General features: G+C 50.4%; 1 protein-coding gene across 4 annotated transcripts in view; it reads left to right on the top strand.

Moving 5' to 3' along the window:
• Window positions 1–5,435, top strand: part of MAPKAPK2 (MAPK activated protein kinase 2) — a 48,858-nt gene extending 43,423 nt beyond the window's left edge. The window contains exons 3-10 of one of the 4 annotated variants that reach the window (XM_003893198.5): window positions 121–185; window positions 481–560; window positions 1,104–1,230; window positions 1,819–1,894; window positions 2,269–2,393; window positions 2,773–2,858; window positions 2,972–3,052; window positions 3,732–5,435. In XM_003893198.5, the coding sequence (XP_003893247.1) occupies window positions 121–185; window positions 481–560; window positions 1,104–1,230; window positions 1,819–1,894; window positions 2,269–2,393; window positions 2,773–2,858; window positions 2,972–3,052; window positions 3,732–3,875 (784 nt within the window). In that variant the 3' untranslated portion in view covers window positions 3,876–5,435. Of the gene's footprint in view, window positions 1–120; window positions 195–480; window positions 561–1,103; window positions 1,231–1,818; window positions 1,895–2,268; window positions 2,394–2,772; window positions 2,859–2,938; window positions 3,053–3,731 lie in introns of all 4 variants that reach the window. The other 3 variants (XM_021927563.2, XM_009188604.4, XM_021927561.2) reach the window with 3 other exon arrangements.
• Window positions 5,436–18,570: the final 13,135 nt, after the last annotated feature.

The raw sequence follows: 18,570 nt of genomic DNA, 5'->3' as shown, positions 1-18,570 counted from the left end.
CTGAGGACAGCCCAGGGATGGGCCTGAAGCCTGGAATGTAAACACTTGATTTTTTGGGGGTCAGTAGAGAGTGGCAGTGGGCTGTTGTGTTCTCCGGATCTCACTGTGGCTTCATTTCAGTTTGGACGGTGGAGAACTCTTTAGCCGAATCCAGGACCGAGGAGACCAGGCGTTCACAGAAAGAGGTAGAAAGGGTCTGTTGTGGGAACAGGTGCAGGCAGGCAGGGCAGTGGGGGTGTGAAGGGGGCCTCTGCAGTGCCTGCTCTTGGGGAAGGGTGTTGAGGCTGCTGTCCCCTCCAGCACACTGCAAGGGCTGCCTCAGCTGACCAGGGCAGCTCCTGGTGGCTTTGTTTCTGGGGTGGGTGGTGGCTGTGGGGAGCCTCAGGCTACACAGAGGTGGGACTGGTGCACTGGGTTTTCAAGCCTAATGACATGTCCTTGTGACTTTCTTTCCCACTCTCTCTTCCCTCCCTTCTACAGAGGCATCCGAAATCATGAAGAGCATCGGTGAGGCCATCCAGTATCTGCACTCAATCAACATTGCCCATCGGGATGTCAAGGTGCCAACTGTTCACAGCCCTGAGCCCGAGTGCTGTGGGGGCAACAGGGGGGCCTGGCCACCCCAGGGATGGTTGCCAGGCCACCCGATGTCCTTGCTGCCTGGTTCCTGAGCATGCCATTCTCTGCCCTGTAGGGCCTTGCCCTCTCTGCCCATGGGCAAACTCATAAACCCAGTAGTGAAGCATTCTCTGACCCCACTCAGCCCTGTGGTTCTCCTCAGGCAGAACCCCCCAGTCACACTGTTGGTTTCTCTGTCTCTGTGGTGTTTACTGTGGGTTCTGTGTGTCACTCTCTTATCTCCAGGCACTCTGGAAACCCTGCAGAGGCAGGCACTTGCCCATAGAGAGCTGCCACTCCTTGTAGTGGGCAGTGCGTGGGCTGGGCAGACACCCGCAGAGAGCTGCCACTTGTGGTGGGCAGTGCCCGGGATAGGCAAATGGTTGCTGGATGAGCAGAGGAAGGAAGGAACCAGCACCCTTTTGTTTCTGATAGCCCCTCCCAGGTCCAGCAGGGTTGCTATTTTTCTGTCTCTCTTTCTGTAGCCTGAGAATCTCTTATACACCTCCAAAAGGCCCAACGCCATCCTGAAACTCACTGACTTTGGCTTTGCCAAGGAAACCACCAGCCACAACTCTTTGACCACTCCTTGTTATACGCCATACTATGTGGGTAAGTCCCCAGGGGGCCCAGGGACCTAGTCTTTTCCCAGAACTTTTCTCAGCCCCTCCTCTTGACTGTCGGGGGGCGCCGCAAATCCTAGGAGAGTTGTGTCTATGGCCCCTTCTGGTGCTGGTTCTGCTGGGACCTGCTGAGAAGCTGGGCTTGTCAGAGCGAAGCTACAGTGGAGGAATTGTAAGAAAGGATCTGCTGGGATCTTTCTGAGAAGAGCCATGGTTTCCATCAGATTCTCAGTGGAATCTGGACCCAGGTCTTGTTCTGGAGCCTCAGCTGATTGGCATGGAAAAAGCTTTCAAAGCATGTTCAGAGCATCTGTGAAATTAAATGGATGGCATAGGTCGGAAAGTCTCATGCAGTTCAGGATCTTTAAAATCTTAAGATCCTAGTTCCAGGGTTTCTCGTGGAGGAGGGTATTCTGTTCCAGTCCCTGGGCTGGGCTTCAGCTCTTCCTTCTGCACCCCAGCTGCTGCCACCTCATGATAGGCTGAAAGTTGGGATGGGGAGCATCTGTCACAGAGAAACTGAGTGGATCACAGGATTCTGAGGGCTGGCCCACCCATGTTGACCTTTGGTTTGCAGCTCCAGAAGTGCTGGGTCCAGAGAAGTATGACAAGTCCTGTGACATGTGGTCCCTGGGTGTCATCATGTACATCCTGTGAGTGTGCTGGGGAGAGCACTGGGTGGGGCAGGGAGTCAGGGCGGCCAGTACTTCTCCAGGACAAGAGGAAGAGGCAGACGTTAGATTCCTCTTTCTACAGGGGAGGTCCCCTGCGTGCCCCTTCTCTCAGTTCCGATAGCTAAGTGGTGGGTGTAAACCAGCTCATGGACTGGAAAGTGTGCGCCTTAGATACTTGCTATGCTGGATTCCCGGGCCCCGTCCTTGGCTTTGTATGTTGTGCCTGTGTCAATGAGCCCTGATTTCTCTGTGACCTTTACAAGGAGAAGAGCCTGTTTCTCATCCTGTTCCTGGTGCAGGGCCCCTAAGTGACAGCTGTTGTGTCTCCCACTTCCTTCCTCCCGTTGATGCAGGCTGTGTGGGTATCCCCCCTTCTACTCCAACCACGGCCTTGCCATCTCTCCGGGCATGAAGACTCGCATCCGAATGGGCCAGTATGAATTTCCCAACCCAGAATGGTCAGAAGTATCAGAGGAAGGTAAGAATCCAGGCTTTCAGGACAAGGGGAAGAGCCTCTGTGTGTGTGTGTGTGTGTGTGTGTGTGTACACACAGACACACGTATGGGCCTCCATCTCATGTGCCTGGTGTAACTGTGGGTTAACACCTGTGCCCATGCCTGCGGGGTGCGTCCTGCCTCATTTTGCCTGTGTGGAGGGCCAGTGGCAGGGCCGAGGCTGTGGGGCTGTGCAGGGCCTATCAAGTGGTAGAGCCGTCGTGGTCCTTGGGGCTAGTTGTTCAGGCAGCCTGCCTCCATGCAACCCCTCTTTGAATCTGGTTTCCCCATGAAAACTGGGGAAAGGAGCAGGCCAGCGAGAGTGGCCCCTGAGCTGTCACTGCCCCCTGCCCCATCCCACAGTGAAGATGCTCATTCGGAACCTGCTGAAAACAGAGCCCACCCAGAGAATGACCATCACCGAGTTTATGAACCACCCCTGGATCATGGTAAGCTCGGCAGACTGGGGAACCTTGGGTCCCACGGGACTATTCCACAGGACAGAGTCTTAGGACCCTGCCCACCCCAGGCTTTCACTCGGACCCCTTTTCTGTCTTCTCAGCAATCGACGAAGGTCCCTCAAACCCCACTGCACACCAGCCGGGTCCTGAAGGAGGACAAGGAGCGGTGGGAGGATGTCAAGGTGAGGGGCACCACTGGGCGAGAGGGGCTCCGGGTGGGGTGGGCGGCTTGCGGGGATTGCCCAGGTGTGAGGCATGGTGCTGGTAGGGGAGAGCTTGATTCTGCCTCTTTCATCCCAGGGGTGTCTTCATTACAAGAACAGCAACCAGGCCACTTGGCTGACTAGGTTGTGAGCAGAGAATTCTGTGTTCCTGTCCAAACTCAGGACTGTTTCTTAGAATCCCTTTACTCCCTGGGTCTCTAACGGGACCTTAAAGACCATCTGGTATAATGTTCTCATTTTGCAGAAGAGAAACTGAGGCCCCAGGGCAGGGGGACAGGCAGTCTGCTCAAGGTCACGCAGCTGGTGACTGGTTGGGGCAGACCGGACCCAGGTTTCCTGACTCCTGGCCCGGGGCTCTTCCTCCTTTCCTGCGGGGTCACTGGGGGGCTCTCAGGGAACAGCAGCAGTGCTGTAGCCAAGCTCTCTGCTGCTCAGTGCTGGGGTGAGGCTGCCGTTGTCAGCGTGGACCACTAAGCAGCCCGTCTTCTCTCTGTGCTCCCACCCCTGCCGCCCTCACCCTGCTCTTGTTGTCTCTGTCTCCCACGTGTCTCTTCTGCTCTTACATCTCTCTTCTGCTGTCTCTCCTTCCTGTCTTCTGGCTCTCTCTGTACCTTTCCTGGTGCTGCTGTGCCCCCAGGAGGAGATGACCAGTGCCTTGGCCACAATGCGCGTCGACTACGAGCAGATCAAGATAAAAAAGATTGAGGATGCGTCCAACCCTCTGCTGCTGAAGAGGCGGAAGAAAGCTCGGGCCCTGGAGGCTGCGGCCCTGGCCCACTGAGCCACCGCGCCCTCCTGCCCGCGGGAGGACAAGCAATAACTCTCTACAGGAATATATTTTTTAAACGAAGAGACACAGAACTGTCCACATCCGCCGCCTCTCCTCAGCTGCATGGAGCCTGGAACTGCGTCAGTGGCTGAATTCTGCCTTGGCTCTGACCACCCCAGAGTGGGAGAGGTTGGGAGGTTGGGAGGCTATGGAGAGAAGTGAGCAAGGTGCTCTTGAACCTGTGCTCATTTTGCAATTTTATCAGTAATTTGACTTAGAGTTTTTATGAAACCTCTTTTGTTGTCCTTGCCCCACTCCTCCTCTCCACCAGACGCCTTCCTCTCTGGATACTGCAAAGGCTTGTGGTTTGTTAGAGGGTATTTGTGGAAACTGTCATAGGGATTGTCCCTGTGTTGTCCCATCTGCCCTCCCTGTTTTCTCCACAACAGCCTGGGGTCGTCCCCGCTGGCTCAGGCGTTCTGGGAGCTCAAGGCCACCTTGGAGGAGGATGCCATGCACCTCCTCTCTCGGAGCCCTCAGACATCTCCAGTGTGCCAGACAAAAAGGAGTGAGTGTGTGTGTGTGTGTGTGTGTGCACATGTGTGTACGAGTGCGCAGATCTGTGCCTGGGATCGTGCATTTGAGGGGCCAGGGGCAGGCAGGGCTGCAGAGGGAGACGGCCCTGCTGGGGCTTAGGAACCTTCTCCCTTCTTGGGTCTGCCCTGCCCATACTGAGCCTGCCAAAGTGCCTGGGAAGCCCATCCAAATTCTGAACCAGGCCCTCTGTGGCCTGTCTCTGTTCGCTGGGTTCCGGGAGGCAGAGAGGAGTGACCGGGCACTGGCACAGCGATCAGGAAGACTGGACCCCCAGCCCCAGGGCCCCCTTCCCCCCACTTAGTGCTGGTCCTAGGTCCTCTGAGGCACTCATCTACTGAATGACCTCTCTACTTCCCCTTCTTGCCATTTATTAACCCATTTTTGTTTATTTTCCTTAAATTTTTAGCCATTTCTCCATGGGCCGCTGCCCAGCTCATGTGGGTGAGCCTGGGCAGCTTCTGTTGACAAAGCTTTTGCATTTCCTGTGTTTCTCCTGGGTTCTGGGGCATCAGCCAGCTACCCCTTGTGGGCAAAGGCAGGGCCATTTTTGAGGTCTTCCCTCAGATTTCCATTGTGTGGCCTGGTGGGTCAGGGGGAGTCTTTGCACCAAAGATGTCCCGACTTTGCCCCCTTGCCCATCAGCCATTTGCCATCACCCCAAACAACTCAGCTTCGGGGCCGGTGAAGGGAGGGGCCTCCCCCAGCACAGTCGAGGAGCAGCTGGGGTAGGCTGTCTGTGCCATGGCCCCCCACTCCCCCTTCCCTTGGAGGGAGAGGTGGCAGGAATACTTCACCTTTCCTCTCCCTCAGGGGCAGGTGGTGGAGGGGCACCCAGGGTTGTCTTTGTGCACCGGGGAAGGTGCTGGGTGCCTGCAGCGCCTCCCTTGTCTCAGATGGTGTGTCCAGCACTCGATTGTTGTAAACTGTTGTTTTGTATGAGCGAAATTGTCTTTACTAAACAGATTTAATAGTTGAGAGTTTTTCTTTCTCTTTCTTCCTGGGGCTCAGGCGCTAGCCCCCAATGCCTCTGTGTGCAGAGGGGTTTTGTTGGGTGGTGGGGGTGTGGGTTGGGGGTCCTGGGAGAGGAGCAGAGGGCCTCCTGGGCGAGCAGGAGCCAGCACCTCATTGGTGAGGACCTGGGCAGGATGTGTGTAGGGCATCCTCAAAGCAGGGCAGGGAGGCTGCAAGGCTCAAGCCCATCTTCTTTTGCCAAATGCAGAATCAGGAGCCAAGCTCTTTTTGGCATATGATTCTTTGACCTACATAACCACCACCAGGTGCTGGCACCTTTAGCCTGTGAAAGCCGACTGGTATAGGGTCCAGGGAAGACGGGGTGCTGGTGAATTTTGTTGAAATCCTGGAAAAGATACCAGGGGAGCAGGTTAGTGTAGTACCGGCACTCTCCAGGAGGCGGTGATAGGGGTCAGGCAGAAACCAAATGCTCTACCTCGGAGCTAGAAGAGAGCTCAGGATTCCTGTGGCCCATTCTCAGTGCACAGATGAGAAGACTGAAGCCCAGAGCTGGGGCCACGTGATGACTTGACCTGCAGCAGAGCCCAAAGTGGAAACTGGGCTACCTGCCCCATTGCAGTCCCTCCGGGTCAGACGGGAAAACGGCATATCCTTCGCTGTGTCACCCGCATTTTCTTACGTGGCCCTCAGAGCTGCCAGCGAGAGACAGTATAGGGTGGCTGCTGATTGCTGTTTTAGTGTGAGGAAAGTGACTGAGAAGGCGGGATAATGTGCTGCAGCTGCGTGATGGGATTGGAAATCAGACCCCGCTTCCCCCTGGAGGAGAGACCTGCTTGTCCCCTCTGCTGCCAGAGGGACCATGTCTCCACTGTCAGCTCACGGGAACATCAGGCCCTGGACCTCCTCTTCATGACAATGGTTGCTGAAGTTGGTTCTTGCCTTGAGACACTACTCATCACTCTAAAATCACAGCTCAAAACAAAGCAGCATGGGGGTTTGCTTTCAGAGAAATCCATTTATTGTGTGTGCAAATATGGAGGTGTTAGAAGCAATAACCCGAGAAGGAGGAATGAGGGGTGGTAGGAGGGAGTGAGGGAGAGAAGGAGAGGAAGTTGTCAGAGTTCTGCTATCTTTAGAAGCTGTATTAGTTTCCTGTTAACAAAACTTCTACCATATTAATTTTATGGCTTAAAACAACACAAATTTATGGTGTTCCTGTTCTGTAGGTCAGGAGCGTGATAGGGTCTTACTAGGCTGGCTGGAGTCCGGGTCTCAGCAGGGCTGGATTCCTCTTTGGAGGCTGTTTCCTTGCCTTTTCCAGTTCTGGAGGCTTCCTGCATTCCTTGGGTCATGGACCCCTTTCTCAATCTTCAACTACAACCTTGCGTTTTTCTGATCCTTCTGTGGTCACATCTCTGACCCAGCTGGTGTGATAAGATTGAGCCCAGCCAGATAATCCAGGATGATCTCCCCATTGCAGGGCTCTTAACTGTAATCCCATCTGCAGAGTCCCCTTTGCCATGTAAGGGAACATAGCCACAGTCTGGGACCAAGACGTGGGCATCACTGGGGGCCAGGATTCTGCCACAGAGGCCCATCTCACAGCCTTCTTGTGCTTGTGCCCAATGTTGGCCCTTGTGTTTTGCTTCCTTCCCTGACTCAGCCCAGTTCAGGAGGATGCTTCTGTGGTCAGCAAGGATTCAGCCTGGGGTTGGCTTTCAGGGAAAATGGCTGGGGCGAAGGGCCAGGAGGGGTCTGGCGTGGTTAGTGGGGTCTTGCCACACCTTTCCACCCCCCATGCCCATGCCCTTGACCTTCCATGCTGGCGTGGCCCTGCGAGTCCCTGTTTCTAGGGAGAACTTAACACCTCTGCTAAATGCCTGGGTAGGATGGCAGTGGAAACTTTTGTCCCTAAGGGCAGATGCTGACTTGCATGAGTTCAGGAGCAGGTGTGCTTCTTGAACACCCTTAAGTGGTGTGAGATGTAAAGAGGAGCCTACAGACACTCCTGGGCCCCTGCCAAGCACCTATGCTGGGCTCTTCCCCTCCATCTCTTCATCATCAGAACCCTCTGAGGTAGTCAGTCTCGTCTCCAGCTTACCTATAAGAAACTAGCTCAGAGGAGTAAAGGGACTTGCTCAGCATCACACAGCTAGTGAGGGATTCTGACCTGGATCTCCTGTTTCCAAGTTGAGAGCTTTTTTAACAAAGCACGTGGACGTCGTCTTGGTAAGCAAGTGCAGAGGGGGCGGGGAGGAGAGGAGATATGAGGCTAGATTCCGCTTCACTGAGGAAGGTCTAGTTTTCTTTGCTATGGAAGGAGGGTGATAATCCTAGGCCCGTGGCTGTTTTAAGGAATTCAGTGAGATGGTGGACTGATTGATTTATTTGAGATAGAGTCTTACTCTATCACCCATGCTGGAGTGCAGTTGTGTGATCTTGGCTCACTGCAACCTCCGCCTCCCAGGTTCAAGCAATTCCCCTGCCTCAGCCTCCTGAGTAGCTGGGATTACAGGTGCGTGCCACCATGCCCAGCTAATTTTTGTATTTTTAGTAGAGATGGGGTTTCACCATGTTGGCCAGGCTGGTCTCGAACTCCTGACCTCAGGTGATCTACGTGCCTCGGCCTCCCAAAGTGCTGGGCTTACAGGCATGAGCCACTGTGCCCAGCCTAGTTGGTGGATTTAAATGCCTCCTAAAATGCCAGCTGCCAGGTGGCCTTTATCACCAGGAGGGTCCCACCCCTCAGTGGCTGCTCAGCAGTGGGGGCACAGGGAGCCCCAGGCTTGGAGTCGAGTCAGTGGCCTAGGCCTGGTCCATGTTCCTGCCCTGAGCTTCAGGGAGGGTCTCTGTGCCTTGGGGTGAGCAGGTAGTTGGGTTGGTAAACAATAACAGTAAATTTGGGGGTTTCCTTTGACTGGGTTGGAGACAGGAAATGCAGGAGGCTGTGAGTGACGAGTGGGTACAGTGGGTAGCAGGTAGGTCGGGTAGGTCGGGCCTGCTCAGGGTGTGAAGGAAATTCAGTTATTCAAGGGAGGAGGGTGAGGGTGGTGAGGCTGGGGAAAGTGGCTGGCCCACTTACTGGTGAATATAAACAAACCCTCTGGGCACTGCCCAGGTGGGGCAGAGTGGGGACAGGGGAGGCTTTGAGGGGCAGCCACTGCATCCTCAGCCCTGAGAATGCAGCTCCTTTCGGCCTCTGTCTCCGGACGCCTACATTTAGGGGCTCCAGCCACCCCTGGGTCCTTTTGCTGACTTCATCTCCCTGTCGCCTCCCTGCACGCAGTCGGAATAGTGTGGCTCCCCAGCATACTCGACCGCTAGATAATCCAGGCACTTGGTGTATGCCCTGTGCTTTGGGAGAAACAAATGAAGTGTAGGGCCCAGTTCCTGCCCTTGAGAACCTAGTTGGGGAGATACAAAATGCCTGTGTGCAGAAGCAAGTGACTTTGTCTTTCCTTTCCCTGTACCCACAGGCCTGGACACATTAGGGACTGTTCCAGACTGTGAACAATGTGTCATCCAAGCCCCGGTGGCATAGGGCAGCTGCCCAGGGGTTTTGAGATGACCATGAGTGAGGTGAAAAAACCAAAACAAAAAAGCAAACCACACCCTGGATCCTCGTCCTCTGGACGAAGACCTCACATCCATGCCTTGTTGGGGAGGATTTCATGAGGATTAAATGAGGCTGTGCCAAGACTTTGAAAGGTGGGGGAAGCGCAACTCATATGTGGAAAGATAGGACTGCCCCCGAGCTCCGGGCCACCATTCAGACAGGTCAGTGCCTTGGCCTTTTCAGCCTAGGCTGCTCTTTAAAAAGAAGACCTTCAGCCACTATCCAAGAGTAAAAATGCCATTTTCAACATTCACCTCATGTTGAGCACCTCCTCTGTGTCACGCCCAGTGCTCAGGACTTTGCAGACACACAGATGACTCCAGAAGTGGGTCTAGCCTTTGTGGAGCTCAGTGTAGAGGAGTGGCGGGCGTTGTAACAGAAGGAGAACTGATGCTCTCCAAAACAAGAGCAGAGGTGTTTGGGGTACATAAGATGGAGCTGTTCTGTTAGAGACCCAGGAGAGCTTCCTAGCAGCCCTTGGAGCTGGCACCTGACTGACAGTTTTGATGGTAGAAAATGGAACAGCATGATGGAAATTTCCCCATTGCATTTCTACTCTTGCTTCTCTCTGCAAGAGCTAGATCCTTCCTTCTCCAACAGGTTCGCCCCTCCTGTCTTTTGGTCTGAACTGCTGTCTGCTCATCTTGTTAGCTTGACCTTTGACCCCTCATGGGTTCTGCTCAGAGAAATCTGATTTATGTCCCACTGTGGGGTGCCCTTGGGGTGTTTTCTGTCCATTTTCCCTTTCCAGCCCCTCCAACTTGGATTCCCTTCATAAATGATGTTTGCTCCCTGAAAACCAAAATTTGGGGATGTGGTCTGATGGGGATTTTGCCACATTTCACCCAATTCATTAATTTTTTAAGAAGTGTTACAGTGGTACACCTTAAACTTAGATCTTTTGTAGTCAGGCACTTTATGAATCATCATGGAAAATGATGACATTACATGAAATTGGGAGCCCTCCTGGAAGAGCAGGATTGTTAGGGGCTTCCTTGTCCCTCTTCCCTCTGCCTCTAAAAAGCCTTTCTCATCTCTTTGTCTTCATGGTTCTTACTCCACCCAGTTTGAAAGTGGAGCCCTTGGGAGCCTCCCTGGCACTTCACACAAGAATGTCAATATACTTGGCATCCACCCTTTCCATTTTTAACACACCACCATCTGGAACCCAGGATTACCTAGGAATTTACTTGTCTCCTCTAGAGGGAGTCATAGTTGCCTGGAAGGTAAGTTACTGCCCAGAGCCTCTGGCCAGGAAGTCTTTTGGCTGTCAAGCCTGCAGGATTTCAGGTGGGGCTGCCGAGGTGGTGGAACCTGTGTATGATAAGTCATTTTTAGGGACCAGGGCTGCCATGCAAATGCATTTGTTTGCATAACTTTCTTGCTCTCAGGGACAGTAAAGTTTCCTACCACCATCCCACACCCCTGCCAGGATTTGCAAGTGAAATACCAGGACTGATTTTCCCCTTTCCCCGCTCACGAGTCCTCCTTCCTTCCTAAGTCCTCCCCCACCCCTTGGTTTTGGTGTTGTCTCTGAGGTCCTGTGTGACCAAATACTAGTCTCAACCTCTCTGATCCTAGGATAGTAGTGTTCCCAGGACCCGGATATGCAAAGTATCTGTACAAGTTTATGCAAATGAGCATCCTGTCTGGGTGGCTCTGGTCCTAGCCCAGGGCAGTTACTAGCTCTGACTACTGCTGTCTGAGTGTGTGAAACGTGATCTTGCTCCTTCCTCTGTCCAGGCAGCTGTGGGTCTCTTGTTCCTCAAACAGCTACCGCCTCTTGGGGTAATAAGGCCTCAAGTTTCAGAATGAGCTGAGTTCTCTCAGCCCTTACCCTCTGATTTGGAGACATGTGGTTCTGAATTCACCAGTCAAAGGTTTACTTTTTAAAGAAACCACGATCTCATCTAAGTCTTAAGACCGAGACCTTGGTTAGATGGAGTCTGTGGTGCAGAGAGACCTGGTATTTGTAGTAAGACCTAGAGGGGCCTTTGGTTTTCTGGCACTCAGCTGTCTCCTTTTCTGGTCACAAACCTATTCTAAGGAAATGGTCCTCATAGTGAGACTCTAGCCCTACCCACCCACAGGAGGGTTGAGGGCAGGAGGGAAAGGATGACAGCCAGGCATTCTTTGAGCCGTGTGCAAGGAAGAGAAAGGGTAGATGAGAAATTCAGTCTGATTGGCTTATTTCAGGCTTATTTCAGCTTACTCAGGGTAGGTGCTTAGTATCTGTTGGATGGATGAATGCATCTAAAGGAAAATTAACACAAGTAATTTTAGTAACTCAAACAAGACATTATATATACATATACAGACATACAGAGTGAGGTGTGAACCTTTCTCTTTATAATCTCCACCTCTGTGATGCCAATTCCCCCTCCAGAAATAACTTCATTGAATGGCTTTATTTTTTTTGAAATTTTTATCCAAAAATTTGTTAATTTATCTAGATACAAATATACTTATAAGCACAACTGAGAAATTTCTTTGACAGTTATAACAAGTATAAATGGAATCATTAGGCATATTGTTCTGCAAGCTGCTTTTAAAAAAGTGTGATAAAATACACTTAACTGAAAATTTACCATCTTAAACATTTTAACTGTACACTTCACTAGTATGTTCACATTGTTGTGCAACTGACAGAACTTTTTCATACCCATTAAACAACATGCAACTTGCTTTCTTCACTTAGCATATCTTGTGAATTTCCATGACCAAACTCATAGAACTATCATTCTTTTTTTAAATAGTTGCAGAGTATTTTATAATATGATGTGCCACAATTTATCTGCTATGAATGGATATTTCCCCGCCTCTTTTCTTTGTCTTTTAACCTCATTTGCACTGAAGGACTACCTGCCCCCCTTTTTCTACTGTTTATATAGATCTCACAAATATCTTGTACAGTATCTTTGAGCACATGCGTAAGGATTTCTGTAGTAGAGATCCCTAGTAGTGGAATGGCGAGATCTAAGGGTATACGCATTTTAGTTTTTGATAGGGACTGTCAAAAAGACAGTATTGATTTATGAATGAATGCACTTTGCATATTGCTTTCCAAGTGAGAGCTTTATGAAAGGGTTTGCTGTCAGCAGCAAATCTGGGGGTAGAGTCAGTCAGCCGAGAGTAAAAGGGCATTTGTAGCACTTCCCAAAACTGATAGATGTAGACCTTTGGTCACATTGTGGGTGAGTGGAAAAGTCAGATGTAGAGGGGTTTAGGGGATTCCTTCAACATCTCCCCACATCAGTGGCCCTGCTCACTCAATTATGGTTATTTGCATACATTTTGGGCGTGTAGGCAGAATGGCTCAAAGACAAAAATCTGAGGTTCAGCCTTGTTCGGCCTCCTGGTGTTTGATCTTGACCAGGCTACCTACTTCTCTGACTGGCATGCAAACACCTGCGGGGGATGACAGGTGTGCACATAGCGTAAGTGACATAAGGCCGACTCTGGTGGGTGCTGTAAGACAGGCCCAGAGTGCTGTGGGAAGTTACAGAGCACATTCCTCTGGTTAGGAATAGCAGGGAGGAGAAGGCGGCTTTGACTCGGGGTCATAGGTGTTGTGGAGCACACAGGACACATGCAGGTCCCACTATATAGGAGCTCACTAGACAGGAGCTCAGCCACATTGCCTCCCAATGTGACACTGATTGTGTGCCCAGCGCTCTGCTGGGTACCGAATCTGAGGCATCAGTCTTGGGGATGGCTTGGGATACGGTGGTCAGTAGCTCAGTTGCATATGGCACAAGATAAATCTTTGGAGTTACTCTAAGCTGGGTCCCAACTATAAGCAGAATGACTAGTCCTCTCTGAGCCTCAGCTTGTCAACCCAGTAAAATGAGAATTATTATTGAGGCACCCATGAACATGTGCCCCACAGGCCTCCTATTATGGGGAGCTTAATTGTCCAAGGACCCCAGCTACTGCGCTCTGAAATTCATTGTCTCATTTGTGTGGAGGCCACACTTCCTTCTTCCTGCTCCCAGTGACAGCACAACAGGGATGCAAAGGCACAACCATTCCTGGGAGAACCAGGACTCGAAGGATGGTCAGCTTCGCCCCTGGCAACTTCATAGACACTTGTGCCTGGGGCCCTTGTGCGCATCCTCCTTTCTCTCTTTCCTTAGTCGGGTCACACACTGTCTGGTGGTTCCCCAGCCTCGCTTCACACTCCCTATTTTCTCTCATAAAGAAATTTCCCCTAACTGAACCCTTGTATGTGTAACCCTGTTTTGGCATCTGCTTGGAAAATCTAGACTACGGTATTATCACCAACCTTAGAAGGTGGTGAGGACTAAATGACAAATCAGGTAAAAAAAATCATATGAAAGACTTAGCATAGTTAAATCATTTAAACAATTATGGAAAAGCCTTAGTGTGGCACATAGTTAGCACTCATTATTATCAGTATTATGTAGTGCATACGGTAGCCACCATCGTACTGGTGTGAGCAGGTTGATTTAACTTAGGAGACTGCATTTAGGAGTCAAGAAGCCTGTTTTCCTGCCCCTTCCCTGCTCCATCATCTCCTGAGTTCTCTATCCCCTCACACGTGCCCTTTTTATAAGAGTGGCAGTTGTTACTGTTAATTCCCTAGGCTGGCCCTGGACTCCTCTTTTTGGGATAAAGGTGATTAACGCTGTGTGGCTTTCGTTGAGAAGGGAGGCTGCTACGAGGGTCTGCTGCAGGGATGTTCAGACCCAGTGGATTTGTGGCTCTCTAGCCCCGCAGAGAGGAACCCCTGCCCTGCTGAGCTGTAGGCTTGCTGGGAGGTAGCAGGAGTAGGTGGGTGGGTCACTGAGGGGTGCTGGCAGCCGGGCAGAGTTGGCGGTGGGGGCTGAGGGAGGATGATGGGAAGACAGTGAGCCTCCGAGTGAAACAGACCATGAGAGGCGAGGTGAGTCACAGGTTTCTCTCAAAACCCCCATACCCATGGTCTCTAAAATGTGCTGAAAGTGGAGCCCGCCAGCCCCAGCCTAGGCCCCAGTTCTAAGAATGCCTCCCCTTCTCTCCCTCCCACAGTCGCCCAGATTAATCAGGCCCTCAGCTTTGGGGGGAATCGTGCTCTTATAAGAATGCGGCAGAGAAAACCGCTGGGTTGTATCCCAGCAAAGGAGGCCACAGAGATTAGGGCTGATTGGGAGGAAATGTGAGAACAGCGGTGTCTAGTTTAGGTTTTAGAACCTGGCTCTTCCTGCTCACACCACCAAAGAAAATTTGGCTTGAGAGAATCAAGAGAGGTTGTGTGGTGTGTAGCCTGGAACCCCAGACTCCTACAGTTCTGGATTCATGGTCTTGCTCTAGCACTAGGCAGCCCAGAGCCCTCAGTGTTTTTATGCCTCAATTCCCCCATTAGTAAAAACAGTGATTTAAGAGCATCTTTGTCATAGTGCTGTTGTGAGAATGAGATAGCGAAATCAGTGTTAACCTTTAGCCCAGTTCCTAAATTAAAGCCCTAGGAAGAGCCTCTCAGCTTCAGTTCAGAGACCGCCAGTTCCGCCTTGTGACTCTTTCTTTTCTTTTGAATTTTTGATCTCCAGTGACTCCATAGGAAGTGAAATAATTATCCCCATTTTATAGATTTGTAAACTGAGGCTCAGCTTGATTAAGTACCTAGGAAACAATCCTTTGTAGTACAGGACCCTGGGGTTCAACGGAGGTTTATCGCCTCCTTGGGACACCTCCCAAAGGCAAACGGGAGGCAGTGAAGGCATTTGAAGCTCAGAGAGGCTCAAGGCCAAACCACAGCTTAGGGACCTGCAAAGTTCACGGAGCTGCAGAGCTGGACAGGTGCGGTAGAAGCCACTTTCCATCCTCCAGGTCCTCACAGTGGAACATTTCTCAGTTATCAGCAAAACTCATTTTGAGTGTTGTTCACATGTGACTTTTTCTTTTCTCTCTCTTTCTTTCTCTCTCTCTTTCCTTTTTCTTTTTCTTTCTTCCTTTTTCTCCTTCTTTCTTTCTTTCTCTCTCTTTCTTTCTTTTCTTTCTTTCTTTCTTTCCTTCTTTCCTTCCTTCCTTCTTTCTTTCTTTTTTCTTTCCCTTCCTTCCTTCTTTCTTTCTTTTTTGTCTTCCCTCCTTCCTTCCTTCCTTCCTTCCTTCCTTCCTTCCTTCCTTCCTTCCTTCCTTCCTTCCTTCCCTTCCTCCCTCCCTCCCTCCCTCCTTCCTTCCTTTCTCTCTCTCTCTCTCTCTCTCTTTCTCTCTTTCTTTCTTTCTTTCGAGGGAGTCTCACTCTGTCTCCCAGGCTGGAGTGCAGTGGCACGACCTTGGCTCACTGCAGCCTCCATCTCCTGGGTTCAAGTGACTTGTGCCTCAGCCTCCCATGTAGCTGGGATTACAGGCACCCGCCACCACACCCGGCTACTTTTTGTATTTTTTAGTTGAGACGGAGTTTCACCATGTTGGCCAGGCTGGTCTCGAACTCCTGACCTCAAGTTACCCACCTGCCTCAGCCTCCCAAAGTGCTGGAATTACAGACGTGAGCCACTGCCCCCTGGCCACATGTCACTTTTTCAATGACATCTACCCTTATTGTCTGATTTAGAACTGCAATTTTCCCTCCCACCTTTGACTCCTCACTCTGGGCACTCTCTATAACCCTTCATGGCTCTATTTTTAAAAATAATTTCTATTGAATTACTCTGTACATACACATAGTTATCCTACTTAATTTTCTCCCATAGATCTGATCACTTTCTAAAAATCTGTATAACTTGTTTATAATGGCGGACGTGTAACCTCTACAAGGGCAGGGATTTGTGTCTCTTTTATCCATGGACACATCCCAGTGCCTGGCACATAGCAGCTTTCAGCTACTTGTTGAAAGTTGGTGGGAACCTGCTGGCATCCAGTACTCTTTGCAGAGAAAGAAGATGAACCTCCCTGACTTGACAGTTTCGTGGAGGAAAACACAAGGCGCTGTATGAGTCAGTGCCAAGGGCTGTGGTAGAGATAGCAGCACGTGCTGGGGCCAGGAGCAGGTCCCCAGAAGTCTGTGAGATCCAGGGAAGCCCTCCTGGAGGAGGTTAGTTGGCACTCTCATTTCTTTAGCTCCCCCAGCAGCTGAGACAGCTCCCCTTGCCCTGATAGAAGGAAAGCTTCACTCTTTCAAACCCAGATCCCTCCTGCTCTTTCTGCCCATTTCCTCTTGTTCTACCCTCAGTGGGTCCTGTGGCGGTAACCACACTAACCATTCCAGCCCATCTCATTCCTCACCCCACCGTCCCAGCAGGCTAAGTATGGGCTGCTGCAGACAAATTGCCCACAGGCTTGTACAGCCTGGAAGGGGCAAGCAGCAGACAGCTTGCTCTCGGAGTAGGGTTGAACCCATGGATGCACATCCTGGCATTTGTCATGAAGCCCAACACATAGATGATGCTCAGTAAATATAGGATGAGTGGATGGACAAAGCTGAGAGTTAAAAGATGCCTGGAGGCCAGGTGCAGTGGCTCATTTCTATAATCCCAGTGCTTTAGGAAGCTGAGGCAGGAGGATTGCTTGAGACCAGGAGTTCAAGGCTGAAGTAAGCTATGATAGCACCACTGCACTCCAGCCAGGGTGGCAGTGCCCTAAAAAAAAAGAAGAAAAGAATAAAAAAAGATGCTCTGAGAAGGCATTTAAATGATTCAGCCTCTGTCTAGACACAACAGTGGCATCATTTAAACACATTTCTGTGTTTTTTTTTTTTTTTACTTAACTATGTGTTTGTATTTAGCATTTTATTTTATGCCACTTTTCCCAAATGGAAGCTTGCATGATCGTATTCTGTGTGGCACAAAATCAAGGAAATAGGAAAATAATAACGAGAATGTAGGGAGAGGAGGATACATACCAAAAGCTCTCACTCAGTGGAAACGGGTGGAGCTGAAACCCGGATAGTAAAGCCTGCTGTTGTCTAGATGTTTAGACCCCCTGCTCCTCCAATGAGCCGTTCTGAGGGCAACCCTGGGCCACAACCCTATTGTAGGTGTAGGAGTATGTCACTTGGTCCTCATGCTTATAGGAGAAGTGCAGTGTCACAATTCTTATGGGGTCCCAATTGCTCTCTGTGTTTATATTAATATCACATGTCCCTAAACAGGCATTTTGAGGAGTAGGTTGAGACATGGGCATTCTAGGGTATTTCTGAGTCATAGAATCTCAGGGCTGGAGGCCCCCGAAAGGATACTTTTGTTTATTTCTCAAACATTCTGAAATCATAGATCACCAAATCATAATATTTGCCATGCTCCACCCCTGCAAACTTTTTACTTAAAAGATGTACTGACTCCAAACCTCTGAATAGCCATATATAGAGCACAAACTGAGGGGATGGAATTGTTTTAGGTATTGTGATTGCAAAGAGAGAACATTTCATCAATCTTCACTAACAGAGCGTAGAGAACTCTATTATTTTTCCCAATTCTCATAGCACACCTGCAATTGTTTTCATAGGATCTAGACTAGAGTTCCATGAACTCTATAATTGAAGTCACCAATCCCAGAATGTACTTACTCCCAAGAAGGAGTTCTGTAGCCACATTGGAAACCACACCCCTTTCTTCTTGATTTGTCCTCATAGGACATGAAGAGTGGTTGGTGATGCCTCTTTAGATTCATTCTGTGATAACTTATAACCCGAGGCTTTCATGGGGAAACCAATGAATGCTGAACTTCAGAACCTTGACTTGTGGCCGGATGCAGTGGCTCACACCTGTAATCCCAGCAGTTTGGGAGGACAAGGCGGGTGGATCACTTGAAGTTAGGAGTTTGAGACTGGCCTGGCTCACACGATGAAACACTGTCTCTACTAAAAATACAAAAAGTAGCTGGGCATACTGGCATGTGCCTGTAATCCCAGCTACTTGGGTGGCTGAGGAAGGAGAATTGCTTGAACCTGGGAAGTGGAGGTTGCAGTGAGCTGAGCTCGTGCTGCTGCATTCCAGCCTGGACAATGGAGTGAGATGCTGTCAAAAAACAAAAAACAAAAAACAAAAAACAAAAACCAAAACAACAACAACAACAACAACAAAACAGAGCCTTGACTTGCAAGGACCCTTTGCTTATTTGGTATCTGTAATTTTTATTTTCTTCTTGAAGACAGCTTCCAAATTATTCAAGCTTTGGGCCCCACGAAACCTGGATGAACTGCTGCTTGTATTCCATTGTGGAATAAGAGGCTGACTATACACTCAACTCCTTCCCCCTTTGGTAGTTGTTGCTGGGAAGTGACTGCCCAGCCAGTTACATTTCCCAGCCCCTCTTGCATCTAGAGGACTTGGTTCTAGCCAGTGGAATGTGGGCAGAAGGAACATGACCACCATCCCCAGGCCTGACTTAGGGAGACCTTCTGTGCAATCCTCCATTATCCCTCTTTTCTTATTGTCTGGATGCATGCTGACATCTAGGGCAACCTTGGAAGCCATGCATTGACAGCAGCAAAGTGTAGTGGAGTCTGACTCTGTTTTTGGTATTTGTTGACAGCTTTCAAGCCCACCACTCCTCTAACCCCATCTGCCCCATAAGCTGAAAAGA

This window comes from Papio anubis, chromosome 1 (genome assembly GCF_008728515.1).
Source record: "Papio anubis isolate 15944 chromosome 1, Panubis1.0, whole genome shotgun sequence".
Taxonomy (NCBI): Eukaryota; Metazoa; Chordata; class Mammalia; order Primates; family Cercopithecidae; genus Papio; species Papio anubis.
The sequence above is the reverse complement of the archived record's forward strand: the minus strand, read 5'-3'. Positions and strand labels throughout refer to the sequence as shown.